The 18,867-nt window shown below is 38.7% G+C and overlaps 1 protein-coding gene across 1 annotated transcript in view; it reads left to right on the top strand.

Moving 5' to 3' along the window:
• Nucleotides 1-18,867, top strand: part of LRRC2 (leucine rich repeat containing 2) — an 88,883-nt gene that overhangs the window by 31,410 nt on the left and 38,606 nt on the right. Inside the window, exons 3-4 of the mRNA XM_058826438.1 lie at nt 1,171-1,381; nt 15,137-15,293. Coding sequence (XP_058682421.1) covers nt 1,171-1,381; nt 15,137-15,293 — 368 coding nt within the window. The remainder of the gene's footprint in view (nt 1-1,170; nt 1,382-15,136; nt 15,294-18,867) is intronic.

The following is an 18,867-nucleotide window of genomic DNA, read 5'->3' as shown; positions in this document are numbered from 1 at the left end:
AGAACTCAAGCAACCTGGTCTAGTGAAAGGTGCCCCTGCCTGTGGCAGTGGGGCTGGAACTAGATGATCTTCAGTGTCCCTTCCAACCCAAATAATTCTATGATTTTATGATTCTGTTTCATGTGACATTATTTTTTACATCTTAACCTTATAGAGAAGAATCCCATGATTAAGTGGTAATATGTGTAAAGATCTTCCTGTTTGAACTTTATAAACTTGCATGTATTTATCTTTCTAGGACATATTTACTTTCTTTAGGGGTACTTTATCCTGAACTTTGTGTCTTTCTTAAGCTCTTGGTTTTCTTCAATCCTTTAGATTAAGGTTTCTATCAGAGGATGGAGATGACATAAATGAAGTCATAGTGTGAGTAGTCATAAATATAGAAGTCAAAGTGTGAGGTCAGATTCATGATGCAAGGGGCTCGGCAGAGTCTTATTTTGGTGTAAGGAAGTCTTGATTCTGTTAATCAACCAGTTCTTTAATTGACTAAGCTGAAATAAATCTTTCCTAACTAAAAGCATGAGCTTTTGACAGTGCTTAATTATGTCAAATTGAATTTGCACCTGAAGTTATATGAGAAAAAGCTTGCCTTGGAGGTGATGCAGAAGTTACACTGAAATTGAATCTGAAATCAGTTGGCATCTGATAACTTTGACCTTTACCTCCTAAGAAGATATTGGTGTAAAAATTTAAATAAATCATTGTACTTGAAAAAGAAAGGGCAGGGAAAAAAGGCAATTATTACCTTTTTTTTCCCCAAAGAAAATGTTTTCATATATCTCCAGATACTTAATTTTGTTTATTCATAGAACTTGTCCTGTCAGAATATATTTCCTATCCTATCAAATTAAAGGGCATAATTTTTGCTTTTTTCTGTAACAGTTTGCTCAGTCTCCACTTTTCTATTATTCTTTGGGTGTCACTGTTTTAGTGTCAGTGGATGAAATCCTGATCACTTGAAATCTATATGTGTGTCTAGAAAATCTTAGCGTAACTCCAGGAAATGCATATTTTCTTAATATAGATATATATGTATGAAATTAGCCAATACCTTAGATGAACAACTGTACTTTGTTAAGTACTTCTGCAAACACAGATTAAGCTTTAGAACTTACCTGCCATATTTTTTCAGCTGATTCACATAAGCATTTTTTGGGACTATTTCAGGATAAAACAGGAGTGGAATTTGATACTAGAGTGTCGTAAGAAAGGTATTCCTCAATCAAAATACCTCAAGAATGGCTTTGTAGACATCAATGAGAAGAACCTGGACACTCATGGAAAGACTCCTCAACTCAAGAAGAATCATGCCTTGTCAGATGGAGTAAATAAGGAACAAAACAAGTTTATTTTTCAGCTTTCTGGAGAGCAGTGGACGGTAAATATAATGGAAAATATGTTTTTATTGGTGAAGAGCTTGGGTGTCTTAGACCACATCCTTTAATCCCTCCTTTTTTATGGCAAATGCATATGAAATTGATGCTTTTTCACAGTATGAGAAGCAATCAAACTATTTGCTAGTGCCAGTTTCCAGGTCTGTGTACTTTAAATTCTCTGTTGATAAATGTAATTTATCCCTCTCAAAAATTTGGTATGGGCAATAACACTGCAATAAGGTCTCCTTCTCTAGAATTCCCCAATGGGTGAAGAGAGATGAAAATAATATTTGTTGGCTTATTGCTGTCTTCTACTAATCAGAGATCTGTATTATTGCTCTAATGGTGTGATAACACTTTATTCAAGCTCTGCTCAATTTAAAACTAATATTAGTGTCAATCCACAAGGGTCTTAAAAAAAAAGTACATTTGACTTGCAGATATGTTTGATGTGAAGGAGCAGTTTGCAGGTAAGATGTGAATTAGTGGTAGCTTGAAATTGAGCAAGTGGTGGGTTAGACCTTTTCTGAAGCTTTCTGGAGTTGTAAGAGCTTTAATTGAAATGTATTTGGAGATATGCTACTTTATTAATGATAATGTGAAATTAAAATTTTGAATTTCATGTAGTATTTTCATTCCAAAAAATATAAATGAAAACATTGTTAAAAAAGACAGAATTATTTTTTTATTGACATCAAGTGTAACTTTATCCTAGATTTGATCTTGAATCTGATGGTGTTTTCTTTTTTCAGCATTTTCTTTTTCTTGTTTTAATTTCCTTCTGAATAAACATACAATATTTGAAATTTCTGAACTATAGAAAACCCTTGTTCCCATTCAGCCCTACTAAGGAGACTCTTTCTTCAATTGATACCAATCATTGTTACCTATCACTGATAGAACTGGTTTGTGGGGAGCTGTCACATATCTTCATTCAAGAACTTGGGATTTTGGAAGTGATGTTTAAGACGTGTAGTTAAATACTGCATTCTTTTGGGTATTGTAAACCTTAGTTTAGAAGAACTTAAAAAAAAAAAAAAAAGAAAAGAGAGACTATAGCTCCTTAGACACTGATGTAGTAACAACTGCAAATATCCTCAATGCGTCAGGGTGCAGGGAGTTGCATAATTAAACTTTTCTGTTGCTTGCTTTCTCTTGCCAAACCATTAAAATTTTGCTTTGTCATCATAAGCTAGGCTTTACATTAGGAGGCAAAATCAAACACACGTTTTGTTCTGTTTTCCAGAATATTTAATTCTAATTTGATCTGAAAAATCCCATTTAAGAGAAATTGGTGTACTATTACCTACATTATGCCATCTTGACCAGTACATTCCTAACCACCATGGGTTTTGTTATCTTATCAGATGCTCAGTGTGTCCATATCAAACAGCTATGCAATCTCATTGTCCAGCTCTAACCTAGCTAAAGTGGGTTTCCTGTTTCAACAATAAACTGTGATATAGTTCAGGTATCTTCAGACAAAGATGCAATCACAGCTGATTTATTTAGAGATCAATACTTCTTCAAAATTGAAATGTCACTTTCTAACAGATGACAAGTATTTTAAAATTGTCAAAACTCATTTGACAAAGTTCTGAAAGAAGTGTATATCCACTTACTGTAGAAATTTTGTAGCTTTTATCTGTTGTACAAATCATAAAACTTATTTTGTTTTCTAAAATCTGAACTGATGACTCTGAACCAAAGACAGAATCAGATAGTATAGTCTTTTCCCCTATTACTTTCTCACAAAAAGAAAGTATTCACATGTAAGCAAATGAATTTTCAGACTATAAAACCAATGCTGCACAGTCTGGCAATCTACACATGAATAAAATCTGTGGATATGTGACAATTTTCTCAGAGAAGGCTGTATGTTATGTAGCTGGGAGCTGCGGTGTCAATTGTGGTTTAGTATTTTTTTATGTGCTTTGTGCACAAATACATCTAGGAGTTGAAAGTTTCGGTGATTAAGCACTCAGGGACTTGGAGAAGTCAGAGTTGGGATTACCTGTGCAGATTTATGGGCACATAACCAGCTGGATTTGCTGTTGACTGGCCACTTACCACTGGCAACAGCAAACAGCACAGTCCTGTAAAGTATCCATTTGGGGATGAGCTGCTGAATTTTCTATCTTCCCTTTAGCTGATAAGTATTTCTATTATGTTTCCCTTTTTCTCTCATCAATGAAGCAGTAATATATCCTCTAGACAGTTGATAGCTAAATCTGAGCAGGTTGTTGGTGTGACTTAGAGGTTTAATTTTGAGAACAAGGCTTGCTTCTGAGCTATACCATTTTTTTTATGGATGCTGGGAAGCTAAGTCTCACAGAGGAGTAATCCCCAGCATGGGGATGTGGCTTTAACACATCCTTTCCATAGGTATCAATGTCAGAGTGCCCAGGCTGTCTAGATGGTAGAAATGTAGCCTTGTTAGAAGGAACCTGCTGCTTTGTGCTCCATATTCATGTAGCAACTGGCTTATTGATTCTGCATGGTTGAGTAGGAGGTTAAAAATTGGTTTTGTAAAACACTCCGTGAAGGAATCATAGAATTGTTTAGGCTGGAGTAGACCCTTAAGTAGACCCTTAAGTGTCTCATTGAGACAAAAACATTAACCTAGCAGTTGAGGGATGTAGTCAATGCCTTTGGTCATGCTTCAGCAGAAGCACCATGAGGCTATCTGGCACCTAGGGAACATGGTCTCTCCTTATCTCTAAGGATATCCTTCATAGCCACAGTTCCTGTGGATAGGTAACAGTGTTCACCCAGCCACAAGAGTTTGGCATAGTTTGGGTAAATATTCTGAAAATAATCTGGATCATGCTTTTTTGAAAATAACATCAGACCTTCTTCTGAGAACCTTACTAAAGGTGAAAATCAGAGCAAAACATCACATATTTTGAATTCCTAATAGGAACTCCTTCCTTTGAGACCTCGTGCCACTTTTTTCCCACCTCTCAAATATCACTGATACAATGCATTTTTATTAGATAGTGACCTACTGTTCTTTGTACTTATAAAGTAATTTTAACACATCTGAGAAAATACAAAGCTCTTTGAGGGCAACAAAACAGTGAGGGAAAAAGGGGTAATAATTTGGAATAATTAGCCTTTAACACTTTTTGATTTATTTCTACTTTTAGTGTTCGTGACTATGGGCCTTCCTTAAAGGCATGTATTCTTGTGAAGAAGATTAATAGAGTGAGTGATTTATGGATTTAAAGCCAAGGACTTATAACACAGTGTTAAAGTAGACAAGGGAGCAGTGGAGTTTGTACTTTTAACAAAGCTAGAGTGACAGTGACATCAGTGAAAAGAGACTGGAAATAAGAAGAATCAAATACAAGTCAGGCTTTCTTAGAAGCAAGAATAACAATCTTAAACATGATACAGCTAGCACTAGGCATGCCTTGCAAGGGATAAGTACAGAAATGAAAACTATTTTGATGCCAGGAAAACAGAAGGAGGAAATGTTAGATTGCAACAGTGAATGAAACACTACATTTTCCTGTATGAAAGTCTGTACCAGTATGAAAAAGCTCACATGAAAACTACTAGGTTAGACAAGTAGGCACAAAGTAGTAGCTAAAGAGACTAGAACTTAATTTTACAGTATATGAATTCTGAAAAAAATGTATTCTCTTTATGCAGATCTATATTTCCTTGCAGATCAACAGCACTGGATGTAGAATTAGTCTTTCTGCTTGAAGAACAAGCACTCAGCAAGTCCCTCGGAATCTGAAACACGTTTTGTAACCTGGGTTCTGGTTTAGCCATGCCTGTCCATGTAATCAGCTTCAGCCTGTGGGAAGTGGTTGATAACTACATTTATGACATAGTCTTACCTTTGTCTGTCAAAGCTCCATCTGGCTGGGGCTGTTTGACAACATCCTTAAGGTTCAGGAGTCCTTGTCTCCTTTGTACATACCAGGCAAATATTTTAGGCTGGACATTAGGGAAAAATTCTCCATAGAAAGAGTGACTGAGCATTGGAACGAGTTGCCCAGGGAGTTGGTGGAATCACTGTCCCTTGAGGTGCTTAAGAAAAGAGTGGATGGCACTTGGTGCTTTGGTTTGACAAGGTGGTGTTAGGTCATAGGTTAGACTCTGTGATCTCAAAGGTCTTTTTCAAGCAAGTTAATTCTGTGGTTCTGTGACTCAAGTGTCTACCTCGCATGGGTGTGCATTTCTTCCAGCTGAGGACAATAATGAATTAGTATTTGCAGCTAGGAAAGAAAAGAGCATACAATAAAAAAAAGGACAAGTATCATAATCATAGAATCACAATTTGATATTGTGGATGAGATCAGACAGGTTTTCTCTTGATTTTCTCTTTTAATATAAAAGGGGCAGAATCCAGTTGTATTGCCTAAGCAGTGAGTCTCCCAAATCTTCCTGTGTCTACAAAGCACTTGGGATTTTGAAAGCATGAGAATAGTGTGTTGTGCCACAATTAATTTCACGTTCCCAAGGTATGTTTCAGAAAAAGAAAATCATTTATTTGAGAGTTTTACAGGCAAAAATATATGTATATGGATTATGGACCTTTGAATAATGTGTTTGAATCGGATGCCTAGGGAAAAAAAACCCTAGAATTGATGCAGCACTTGAGAATCTCTGTACACATAAACATGTATCTACTCAATTAAATTAGTTCTTCAGAGAAACAGCACCATTAGAACTAGAAACTGAGGCAAAATAATGCCATGAATATTCATATGAATTTTTAAATTAAATCACTTTAACTCTGTTTTTCCCCTCTGAGTGTTTACTTTCTGCTGTTAATTAATGAATGTTTATTCTCTGGCGAATCAGTGAATTTTAAATGTTTTTCACAAAATATTCAGGATAAACAAATTCTTTGATGTTGTGATATCAATATTGGCAGAGGAAAGCTGATGATGCTCCTCAAATGCAGAGCAGGACTGTTCTTGGTTATGCTGCTTTATCTAAGTAGAGGATTTAGATGCACACCTACTTTAAAAAACTTTAATGTCAGATGTGCAAGTAAGTGAGTGGTGATAAAATTCTTTACTCATAAATCACTATTTTTTTGCATTTAATTTCCTAGCAGAACAAGGCAGCAAATTACTATATTTGTATTTATTCTCACAATTTCATTGTCTAACATAATATGTATTTTCACTGAGAATAGGATATTTTCATTTGCTATTCCTAACTGTTTCTCACAGTGATGTATTTATTTTCTACAAAGGGTCAGGAAGCATTGCTACATTGAATGGACAGGGAAAAATCTATCTTGTGCTTATGTGAATTCCAGAGATTCACACCCTGCCCCCCCCTCAAAAAAAAAGAAGTTCCCGACTCTTTTATTTAATAATAAAAGTGGTGACCACTTTTATTATTAAAGGTGGTCCCACATTGTAGTACATTTCATCAAATCAAGACATCTAAAATTGTTGAGTCCAGCCATTAACCTAACGCTGCCAGGTCCACCACTAACCCGTGACCCTAAATGCCTGAGGAATGTTTAGCCTAGTGGCAGTGTCGGGATGCAACCCCTCTTTGCTTCTGGGCTCCAGCCAGTCAGGAGCTGGAGTGCAAGAAGCATGGAAGAGGCTAAAGGCAGGGTCTCTGCTTAGCCCATAGAAGAGGAGCAAGGGGGCTCTCCTGCTCTGCCTGTTGGCATGGGCCTTGCCTGCACTCTTCTTTCTCTGCAGAAGCAACAGGCACAAGTAAGCATGGTTGGCAAATCATCCTGTTTTATTGGCATGTCAACAATAAAGCTGCTCACTCTGCTCCCTTGGGACTGTGATGTCCCACCACAGATTTGTAAATGCTCGTGGTTGAAAGGAATGACAAAAGACACAGGGTTCAAAAAAACTCACCAGGTTTTATCAGTAAATTACTGTTACAATTTGATATTAAATTCTTCTGCCTAAATGAAGGTGCAAATGAGACCAAATGCTGGTACAAGAACACAAATTTTACTTTGTGTACCAACTTTATTCAGAAAAAATTGAGGCAGTGTCCTAGGGTGATTTTTTGATGCTCGCATCCCCAGTTATCTGTTCTGTTTATGCTGGATATTAGGTTCTGCACCTTTAAGACTGGTTCTGAGAGTGAAGGTAGGGAAAATAAGCGCACAGTTTGTTTTCAGAAACTGCACTTACTCCCCTACATTTTCTGCCATTGCCTGAGTTGTATGCAGCATGGACAGCAGGAGAGAACTCTCCCTTGCTTTTAGTTAGTTTTTTTAAGCTAGCCGAGGCACAGTAGTTCCCCAGACTGTGGTTTTTCTTTTTCTTGGAACTAATCAGCCCTGCTCTGGACTGAAAACCCAGCCAAACCCCTGGGAGCTCAGGCCTGTGGCCCATGGGGGCCTGAGCCTCGGCACTCTTCAGCACCGGAGGGACTGATAAGAGATTGAGAGAGCCCAGCTACACCCCATGACAAGGACTTTCTGAATTTGCCATCTCTTCAGAACAATGAGAGGTTTTATGGTTTAATATTATTCATTTTTTATGCTTGAGAATACTTTGCTTGCTAAATAAACAGGTTTTTTTCCACTTTTCTCCAAGGAAATCTTTCCCCAAACCAGTAGTGGGAGGGGCTGCTTGAATCTGCTTTCTAGAGAAGTTTCTTCACAAATTTGCCCTAAACCAGGACAGGTGAGGAAGGAGAAAGAGAGAGATAAAGAGATAGAGAAGAGATAGTACAAGCAGAAGATAGCTTCCAGTGAGTGCTTGTTTAAAGTATATGCTGAAAATGTTACTAAGCCTTTCCTTACACCACCATGTTACTTAAATTTTGATCGATGGTCATAGTCTTTGTCTATGGTGGTGATGTGGACATACCAAACAGAGGGAGAAAATAAGGATGAAGAAGAGGTAATGCAATAAATCATGTATGAAACAACTGCCATTCCAATAATCTAGAAAGTAAATCCAGTTAATAACATCATTCCAAATTTTAGTATCCATGAGCCCCACCCTATGAGTTCTAATGATAAGAGTGTAGACATCAGTCAGGAGTTGGGGCTTCAACCATTAAACATGTCATTTGGCTTCATGGATTAAAACAATTCAGCAGTTTAGCCATTTATTTCTTTCATCTTAGCTCATGCTTCCTTAATGGAAGTAGAGGCATAATAAATGGTAATACAACATTCTGTGTTGGTTAAATTTAACATTCCACATGTTGTTCTTTAACATTCTACATCTTGTTCTTGAAGTAACTGATTTTGTAAGGCCTTTTTTGATACCTGTTGGACTTGAAGTTTTAGTTCTCCAGAGGCATATTTTTTTCAATTGCTTGGTGTATGCATTTGCCATGTGATGTTTTCTATTTCCCATTGATGTGGTCTGATAATTATACAAGGTGCATCTTAAATCTCAAAGCTAATCCAAATGGTACAAGACAGTTCCTCATCTTGCAAATTCAGGTGTCATTATAGTCCATCAAATATACTTAGGGAGATGATGGGAACAAAATAGAGCTCTACATGTAGTGGGTGTGAAGTATTCCAAAAATACTGCCTGTTGGATATGGGTCCAGTGCATCTTAATTTTCAGGAACTGGGTCCAATGTCAAGCCATGGGGTGAAAAAGTCCCAAGCTAGGCCTCTGTGGTATGTCTTTGGGGGTGGTAACATCCCTCAGTACTTTGTCAAAGGGTACCATATTGGGATAGAAATGCAGAGACGACAGGCTATGGGCAGAGTTTTTCAGGTAGCCTTGCTCCTTTTTTATTTGTGGCACAGTTACTTGCTACAGTGAGGTTAAAGTTTGAACAGAGACACAAACAGCATGTCCTTCCCAAGATTTTTTCTCTGAAGGAGGGCACGGAATTTTATCCTTTGGGATCTTTAACCCTACACCTTCAAGGTGCTCAATAATATAGTTTTGAATATTTCCCATTTTATCTGTGTCTGGACCCCCAATCAATACATCATTAATATATTGCTCGGCCCTTATCCCCTTATCTCCTGAATTGTTGATAATTTTTGGGCTAGGATAAAATGTGTGGAGGAGTCCAAGTATCCCTTCAGGATTTAGTAAAAGTGTATTGTATCTCCTTCCATGTGAAAGCAAAACAATTCCAATGGCTTTCCTGAAATGGAACCATAAAATACATCTCTTTCACACTAGTGGTAGCTAAACTTGGATGAGCTTCCTGTATTATGGCAATTAACTCAGCAATGTTAGGCACTGCTGCTGTTAAAGGTCTAGTATTAGAATTTAATTTCCCATAATCCATGGTGAGTCGCCATTTTCTGTTTGGCTTTTTTACTGGCCAGACAGAATAGTTACAAGGAGAGTGAGTGGAAGCAATTATCTCCTTTTTTGGCAAGTCTAATATCACATGGGAAATTCTGTCTGGACTTGAGTGGAGGTACTGTTTATAGAGAGGTTTACCTGCCCTGAAAGCAGGTTTCTTACTTGCTGTGCAAATTTGTCATCATGCACAGTCCACTCTTTCAGACATTTCTGGAAATGGGTTGGAAGCCTTTGGGGGTTTTGGGTGCCCTTGATATCCCCCTACAGTCGAAGGCTGCATCTTGGCCTTATTCCTGTGCTTAGGTGGTACTGTGTTGTGTTAATCTTTGGAAACTACAACAAGCATGTTTGTCCTGGAAAAGCACTGCTCTGCTTGGGCCAGCACAACCGACTGTGTGCCTGCCTTTTCCAGCCACATCCTGTTCTTTCCCATGGCATGTTATTACCAAAAATCCTTGGTTATTATCAACAATTCTTGTTTCTTATTAGCAAAAATACTTGGCTGGATCCACAGCCATCCATCTGTATATTGTTGTTTGAGATATACGCATTAGCCCCTTATCATCTGGGATTTTTCAGAGATTCTGCACAGGCTTAGGGCCAGCCTCCATCTCCAGAGATCCACCTGACGCTGGCAACAGGATGCTACAGCTCTGGCTGTCCTGTGAGGCAAGGGAACCAGAACACCCTGCACAGAGCACCAAGTACCCTCCTGAAGGAGGAGGCCTGTTGCATGGGGATTGCTGTAGGTGCAGACCTGCGTAGGATAAGCTCAAATGACTTCCTATTCCATGCCACCAACCTGTCCTCCCAGAAAGTGGTCTTTTGGGAAGCTGTTCTTTCTCTCATTTCCCACATAACATCACCTTCAAGGCTGAAAAAACATTCTTTCTCCCAGTCCATGTCTTCATCCAAGCAGGACAGCAAATCCAAGTCATAAGGAGACCTGTTATGGACTCACTGCAGCAGATCCAATTTGGTGGTTGCAGGTGTGTGCAGTTGGCTGCCTCAGTGCTCTTCCCATGCCTCACACGGGAGGAGCATGGGAAGACGCTGTTCCTCAGTACTCTTTTGATCTGTGCTGTCCTCTTCTTGGGACAGCTCTTGGTCTCTATTATCTTCCCAGTCTTTCTCCCTCTTATCTAAGGCCTCTGCCTTGCTTGCTGATGCTGACAGGAGTGCCCCTGCTGCCAGTCCTACTTCCTGCTCCTGAGGACATGGGCTTCCATCTGGCTTGATGTGGAAGAGCTGGGGAGTGACCAGCAAGGCCTATGAGTTGGAGTTTCCTGGCTCTCTCTGCTGCTCTGGATTGTGCTGTTGTCCTCATAGACAGCATTTCAGCCATCCAACAGGGCTCATAAAACAGGGTCAAAGTTGAGCCCGTTTTTCTACTGCCTAGAGGTAGGCGACTGAAGTGGGATACTCCATTGTTAAAGCCCCAGAACTGTGACCATGCCTGATGTGTGAGGGATGAGGGAGGCTTCTCTTTTCTAGCACTCCAGCTTTGGTTTTCACTGTGTTCCAGTTGAGGCAGCTCTTGGGAGTCATAGTTTCAAGTATTCCCTCTCCTCTACCAAGACCTTCTTCTTGGGCTCTGGTACTTCCAGGACTGCCCCTGCTGCTGCCCTTGCCCATTGCCTGCTGAGGGTGTGGGCTTCCAGAGGGCTTGGTGAAGAGCTGGGGGTGGGCAGCAGGGGCTGTGTACAGCCCCTCCCTGGCTCTCTGCCTCTGCTGCTCACTTGCTTCATGAAGTCAGAAGCTGCTGCCTTGGCCATCTCTTAAGCTTCAGTGGTGAGAGACACACAGCGCTCCTCTGCCTGCAGTGCTGCCTACAGCTGCCTGTGACCCACCTATGGGCAGGAGGAGAAAGATGAAGAGGAGGAGGAGGAGGAGGAAGTGGAGTTGGGGTCCTGTCCCACCAGTCCTTCAACCTGTGTCTCTGGCAACCTCTGCCACTGAAGTATCCAGGGGATGTGTTACCTCCTGAGGGAAATGTTCTCCTGGGATTGGGCACTCCAGGTCTTAGTGCTCCTTAAATAACCTTGGGGTCAGGGTTTGGCCTGAGACGGTAGTCTCTGGGCACCATGAGACCCGTGCATCACAAAGGGCCCTGGAACGTGCTGCTGTGACAATGGACCACACACTAGCACCCTTGTAACAGCAGGGTGGGATGCACAGAGCTGGCTGGGACTGGGTGGAGCCATCTGGAAGCAGCCATGTCCGGCATAAGGCAGACCCTGCTTTCTCCACACAGAGGCTCCAGCTGACCTAAACCATCCCCTTCCCACACAGCCTCAGTTCTTGTGGCGCTGCTGAGCTCAGCCCTGTCTGCCTTTAGCATCTTGGGGTGCCACCACCCTGGGCAGCCACTGGATGGGGAGTGATGCCCAAATGCCAGAAAGATAAACTCCTTGTTGATAGAATTGCCTTGTTAAGGTTTAGGGCTTGCCACCCAGCAACACTTTCTGTGCAGAACTGTAAATTAACACTTCTGTGTGGATTGGCCTTTTTGCACACTGGCTGAAAGACAACACACAGATATTTTCAGAGAACAGGGGGGACATGGGAACAGTGCCAGTGTTGTGCTGGGGACCTGCAGCAGGGAGTGCCAGGAACAAGCTTCAATTTTTTTTAAAAGAGTGGGAGATTTGGATCCAAAATTTTATTTTGGCCTGTGACAGATAAAAGTATGGAGCTGGAAAATAAACCAAATTTAGATTCTTAGAGCTTTGATCACAGTTTTAGCTCAGGCTCAGGTCTAGCAGGTGAATTCTCTCCTAATTAGAAATATTATAATCAGCAGTGGTTGCATGTTTGCTATTTATTTCCTTTTAAAACTTTTTTCTCTTCCAAAAATCAAACAAGTTTGAAAGTATTGTTTTGCTGTTAAAGGCAAAAGGCTGGCTATCCTCCAAGTGTCAGTCTTCATGCAGCAATTTATCAGCAGGCTGCCAGCTTTAGCATGGCAGCAGAAGATTACAAAAGAACACAAGAGAATCAGAGAGTAAAGCAAATGTAAAGCCTGTGGAAGTTTCAGTTCCCATCCCTATCTTGTTTGTAAGGAAGCAAAATATCACATCAATTTGTGTTTCTGCAACACAAATATAAATGTGTTTTAAAATGGAAAATATTGAAAAAGTGCATAGTAGTAAAGAATCTGCATGCTTGCATTTGCAAATTGTAAATATGATCATATATAAAGAAATATTTGCAAGAAAGAAAAGCAAGTTGACAGTTGGTAGAAGAATGGAATTTTCTCCCATTCTTCTGAAGTCATGTCTAAATGTATTTCTGTTGCTGCACAGGAATAACTTGGTGCTTTAAACAAGTCTTAATGCAGACATAAAGATTTAAAAAAAATATCTTTATACATTAATAATAAACAAATTTTTTTTGTATTTTGCCTTAATTTTTCTGAAATGGCGAATTAATTTGATTTTGATCTGGTAGAGAACCTTGTGTCCTGCATGGTTTTCAATGTATCAATGAGAATTTTGTGGAGTACCCCTTTCATTGTGGGAGAACAGCATGGTTGTTGGCTTCAGAAGAGAAAGAACTGTATTTGCTACTGAAGAGATGAAGGTGGTGTGTTGTCACAATAAAGTGCAAAAAAACAGTAGGTCAATAGAAAGGAAAAGACTGACATGCACTGTGGAGAAATAGAGTGGAAAATAGTGTTTGTTGACATAAACATTTTTTCCCCTGCAATATGATTTTTCATCTCTCTCTCTGAATCATGGTTCTTCCCTACAGAGATATCTATGACACTCCAGCTAAATACTGTCCCCAGTGTGTTGAATTTTCTGTTCTTTACAGGTAGGGAAAACAATACTAATTGAATTTGCTGTTGTCCTGTAATATTTTATTTTGCTGCAGAAAAATGTGCAGCACTGAAGATGAGAATAGTAACTGATTCCACAAAGTTGGAGAGATTTCTCACTACCAGCCCTGAGGCATTTGAGACATTTTATTTTTAATTGTCATAAACTGACAAATAGAGAAGATGGATCACAATGCAATACACATGCACATCTTTTTGGAAAATGAAGTAAGAAATGAAATTATCTGTATTAAATATGGAAGGGAAGGTAGCAAGGCATAACAACAAAACATAGGTTTTGTGTCTCCATGTGTAAATTTGAAAAGAACTGAAATGAGAGGCAGTAACGACCAAAAAAATGGCTTCTGATCAACAGTCCAGTATATCTATAATTATAATTACAAATAATTACAAAATTTTAATTTAGCTAAAAGTTAAGTAGCACTATTGCTACTTAATCCAGAAGTTCATCATTAATAAAATAAATTTGAATGCATCATTCTTACAAATGTCTTAGGAGATCTATGAAATCTAGTAGCAAAAAGACTAGGGCAATGCCCTTTTCATAAAAACCAGTAATTCCTACTGTGTCATATTCTTCATGCAAAGGAAACAAACCTGAAATTTATAAAAGAATCAGGCTGAAACTCTCACATCTGTTTTTACAGAGCAAAGGTAGTGGTAGAAACTCTTCCAGATTATTTATTCCATATGTTACCAGTACACAATGTTATAAAAGCTAGGACAGACTGGTAAATTATGAGATGCTTAGGAAAGTGGAGTTTAAATGATCTGACTTTCAAATTTTGGAGTGGGTTTTTGTCTGTTTTAAGTTCAAAGAATATGGTGACAAAATTCAAACAAAGACATGTACATCTGAAGTGAATACCAATTAATTAAAGCAATTTGTAACAATCAAAGTGTTTATAAATTTAAGTTTCTTTCATGTATTGAAGACTTGTTAAATAGAATAATCTGAGAATTACTCAGGGATTACAGGAAATTTCAGAATTACTGGAATTTTGAAAGCAAAGTATTCTGCATGACTAAATCAAAAATTACTTTCCAATGTGGAATGATTTAAAAATAAATTTTGTTTTTTAATTTAAAAATCAATTTTATTCTTTCTAAGGAAATCCTCTAAAATTTTTTTTAGCATTGCCACAACATCTTAGGAAGCTAAGCCAGGTGATATGTGTGTATAATACCTGAAATAGTTTCTGTTCCCTCTTGGAAAACAAGTCTTGAAACATTGGCAGATATTTGGAACAAAATCACACCTTTTTTCTTTTTTTTTAACAAACCCTATTTAAATATTCTCTATGCACTCTTCTGTTCTGTGCTGCATTTTACTACATCTTGATGTGTGAATTAAAGCACTGAAATGTGTTTTAAAGAAATCCTCCATCTGGAAAAAGGAAATAATGTGTGAGACACCAAACAGATTGAGTTCTTCAGATAGGTTTCTGTTTTAGAGCAAATAATTGCATTAGGAGTTAAAACAAAAATGAATATGTGATGAGGACAGTTGTAATGCTCTTCAAAAGCAGATAGCTTCTGAAAGGCTTTGGCAAATTACTGTTCTACACCAAGATAATTAAGGCAAAGTACATTTTTCTCCCTGTTTGGAAACAGGGTAACAAAATTCTAACTTCATGCTTTCTGTTTACCTGTTTTTGTTTCATTTTCAGGAACTCCCAGATTCTCTGAAAGAACAGATCTATCTAAAAGAATGGCATGTGTACAATACACTGATACAAATCATTCCAGCCTACATTGCACTATTTCAAGATCTGATAGTATTGGAATTGTCAAAAAATCAAATCAACCATCTTCCAGCAGAGATTGGTGAGTTGATCCAAGATATTCAGATATTTATACTCATACCATTTAACGCCATTGCAGGGAAATGAGCATCCATGGATATTCCTGTTAATTTACTGATAATTGTCTCCTCGCTTACACTGAACAGTCTTCACTGCATTTTTATATCTCTCTGTTTTTGATTATACTTGCTAAATTGTATTGAAAACCGTAAATATAATATGGGAAAAAGTTAGCACATTTTTGCTATCTGATTAAAAGGCAGTTATTGCTTGTATTCAAGTAGATGGAGGGTTGTTTCTGGGAACAGGTGATATTTTATATTCCTTACAAATTAAGAAAAATATAAATATTGCAGGATTTTAAGCCTCAAACAAGATGAGTGGAAACAAAAGATTGTGGGAAAAGGAACCAAAAATAGAATCCTGCCAAAATATACATTTTTTTTAAAGAGTTCAGTAATGATCTTAATTTATTAAAGAGCTATATCATAGAGTAATTGATTAATAGAAAAAAGTGGATTGGAAGGGACCTTAAAAGTCATTTAGTTCCAACCCCACTGCTGTGGGCAGGGACACCTTTCATTAGACCAGGTTGATCAGAGCCCCTTCCAGCCCAGCCTTGAATGTTTCCAGGGATGGTGCTTCCACTGCTTTTCTTGGCAACCTGTGCCAGTGCCTCAACACCCTTATGGTGAAGAATTTCTTTGTAATATCTAACCTAAATCTACTCAACCTGATGTAATATGTTTTAGAGAAACAAATTCTTAATGCTTAAATGCTTCAGCCCTTGACATTTTAAGTTACAGAAAAATAATTTTCATGCTTACCTCTCCTATTTTTTGGATCTTACAATAGAAAATCTTGTTTGACAGACTGTATTGGTATTGAGAGGGATTTACTGCTCCTATGAGGAAAAATATAGCTGTAACAGGTGGAATCTTTGAGAGCTGAAGGAATTGGGCCCATTGTGGGCTTGCGACTGTTGAGCTCATGCACTTAGCTGTCTCAGCCTTTGATTTTAAATATAGTAGTCTTAAGCTTTCCCAATGAGTGCCATTCCTCATGTACACTAAGAGATAACAGCTTAAAGACTAAAACCTCCACCTCCCTTGATATCTTAAGTTTAAATAAGAAAAACAGGAAGAGGGAGAGCATCCTGAAACACAGAAATATGACCTAGAACTTTCTACTATTTTAGTATTCCATTAGTCAAGTAACACCCATGCTTTTGATTTATTTACTAGCACTATAGTTTGGAAAGAAAATTTTACATAGACATCAAGATCTATTTTATAGTTTCAGCCTGGCATCTAAACACACTAACACATCATAAACAGGACACAAGCAGGAGAAAATAGACATAAAATGAGCGCTAACTGTTTTATCAGCACTTTGACTGCAGATCTCAGGTAGGTCAGTGAGTTTAATGGACAAACACCTTATAAGATATAGTTTGGAAGAAAGGGGAAATAGCATTGAAGAAATGGGAAAGGCTACTAGTTTCCTGCCAGAGGCTACCCTAAGCCATTAAACAGAGGCTTTTAAGGGGTTGCTGCTTATCAATTGAGGCAGGTTGAGACAGAAAAAGTTTTTCTTTATTTTCATAATATTATACACTGTTAATGAAAATGATCCCTACAAAGAAAATATCGCTAATGCCATTAAAATCTGTTTCCACAATGAAGGCATGAGCACAGATCGCAGAATCACGGAATTGTTAAGATTAGAAATGTCCTCTAAGATCATTGAGGCCAACGATAAACCTATCCCCTCTGTGTTCATCTCTAAACCACATCTTTAAGAGACACATGGACACATTTTTTTTAACATTTTCAAGGATGGTAATTTTACCTGTTATTTGGGTGGCCTGTTCCAATGCCTGGACAACCTTCCAGTGAAGAATTTTTTCTCTAGTATCTAATCTAGACCTCCCCTTCTGCAATTTGAGGTAATTTCCTCTCATTTTTTCACTTCTCCCACTTTTCACATGGAAGAAGAGACTGACTCTCATCTTCCTACAACCTCCTTTACAGGCAGTTGTAGAGAGTGATAAGGTCAACTTCCTTTTCTCCAGGATCAACAACACCAGCTCCCTCATAAAATATGTGCTCCACACCCTTCCCCAGCTCTGTTTCCCCTCTCATGTCTGGGGCTGTTGTGAATTAGAAATGGTATTCCTCAATTTAATGTTCCCACTGAAGAGCTCCAAACCATGTGGCACTCATTCATTCCCTCTCTGTCTCCTCTCCCCTTTCAGTGGAGTGGAGAGGAAAATGTGAGACACAAGAGGTAAAGATCATGAGTCAAGATAAGCACAATTTACTGGAAACATCTAGAGCATCAATTACAGAGCAAAGCAGTGATACCCAGCCACACTTAATTGACCAGAAGGGACCCCTGAAAAATGCTGTGAGATGGTATAGGATAACCTCTGGGTATTAGCAATGCCCCTGTCTGGACAAAACCAGGAGAGGAGCTCAGAACTGAACATAGGATTTGAGGTGTGGTCTCACCAATGCTGAGTACACCAGGACAATATCTTCCCTAGTCCCACTGGCCACACAATTTTTGATACTGGTCAGGATGTCTTTGGCCTTCTTGGCCACCTGGGGACACTGCTGGGCCATGTTTCCATGTCTTTCAGCCAGCAGCCACAGGTCCTTTCCTGCCAGGCATCTTTCCTGCTCCTTTTCCCCAAGCCTGTAGTGCAGTATGGGCTGTTGTGATCCAAGGACAGGACCTGGCTCTTTACGTTATTGAACCTCATACAATTGCCCTTGGCCCATTGATCCAGCTGGTCTAGGTGACTCTGAACATCTTTCCTACCCTCTAGGAGATCAATCCTCCCACCAAAATTAGTTTTTGCAAAATGACTTAGGGGAAACTTGATCGCCCGATCCAGATCAACAATAAAGACTCCAAAGAGGGCTGGCCCCAGCACTGAGTCCTGGGGAACACCGCTGCTGACCAGGGTACAAGTAGATTTTTCTAGTAGAGGGTAATGTAGAGCCTGTATCAGACCTTTTTAGAGAAACAAGGAAAAAAGTTTCATTTTTTCTAGTAGCAATCACCGTTCTTTCAATTGCATTAAAATGATGGGATTTCTGCTCATCAGTAGCTTTTATGTTATTCCCATTTATTCACTTTCCCACCAATATGTTTATCCCACTAGCTTATACCCATGATTTTTCTTTCAATGTTTTCATTGCTGTTTTTTTATGTAAATGTTTGCCTAGAAGGGCAAGAGAATGTTAAAAAATGTTTTGTTGTAGGGCTTCCCTCAGACACAGTGTTACAGCACTCACCATCCTCCTCTTACCTGGGAACTTTTGTTCAGAAATTTTATTTTTCAAGATTCATAAAATCTAAGCACTCCTCTGTTGAAACATAAATTTGAACATTAGACTGCATAACCAAATTAACAGATTTGCCAAGCCATAGGTGCTACTTATATATATATATATAATTTATATATAATTCTACATTGCAGTAGTAATTCTACCCTATCCAGAAAATGATGCATAATCACTGATGTAGTGTAAAAGAAATAATAAGAATAAACAAAAAGCCACTCCAAGACTGTGTACCTGAACTGT

This window comes from Poecile atricapillus, chromosome Z (genome assembly GCF_030490865.1).
Source record: "Poecile atricapillus isolate bPoeAtr1 chromosome Z, bPoeAtr1.hap1, whole genome shotgun sequence".
Classification (NCBI taxonomy): domain Eukaryota; kingdom Metazoa; phylum Chordata; class Aves; order Passeriformes; family Paridae; genus Poecile; species Poecile atricapillus.
The sequence above is the reverse complement of the archived record's forward strand: the minus strand, read 5'-3'. Positions and strand labels throughout refer to the sequence as shown.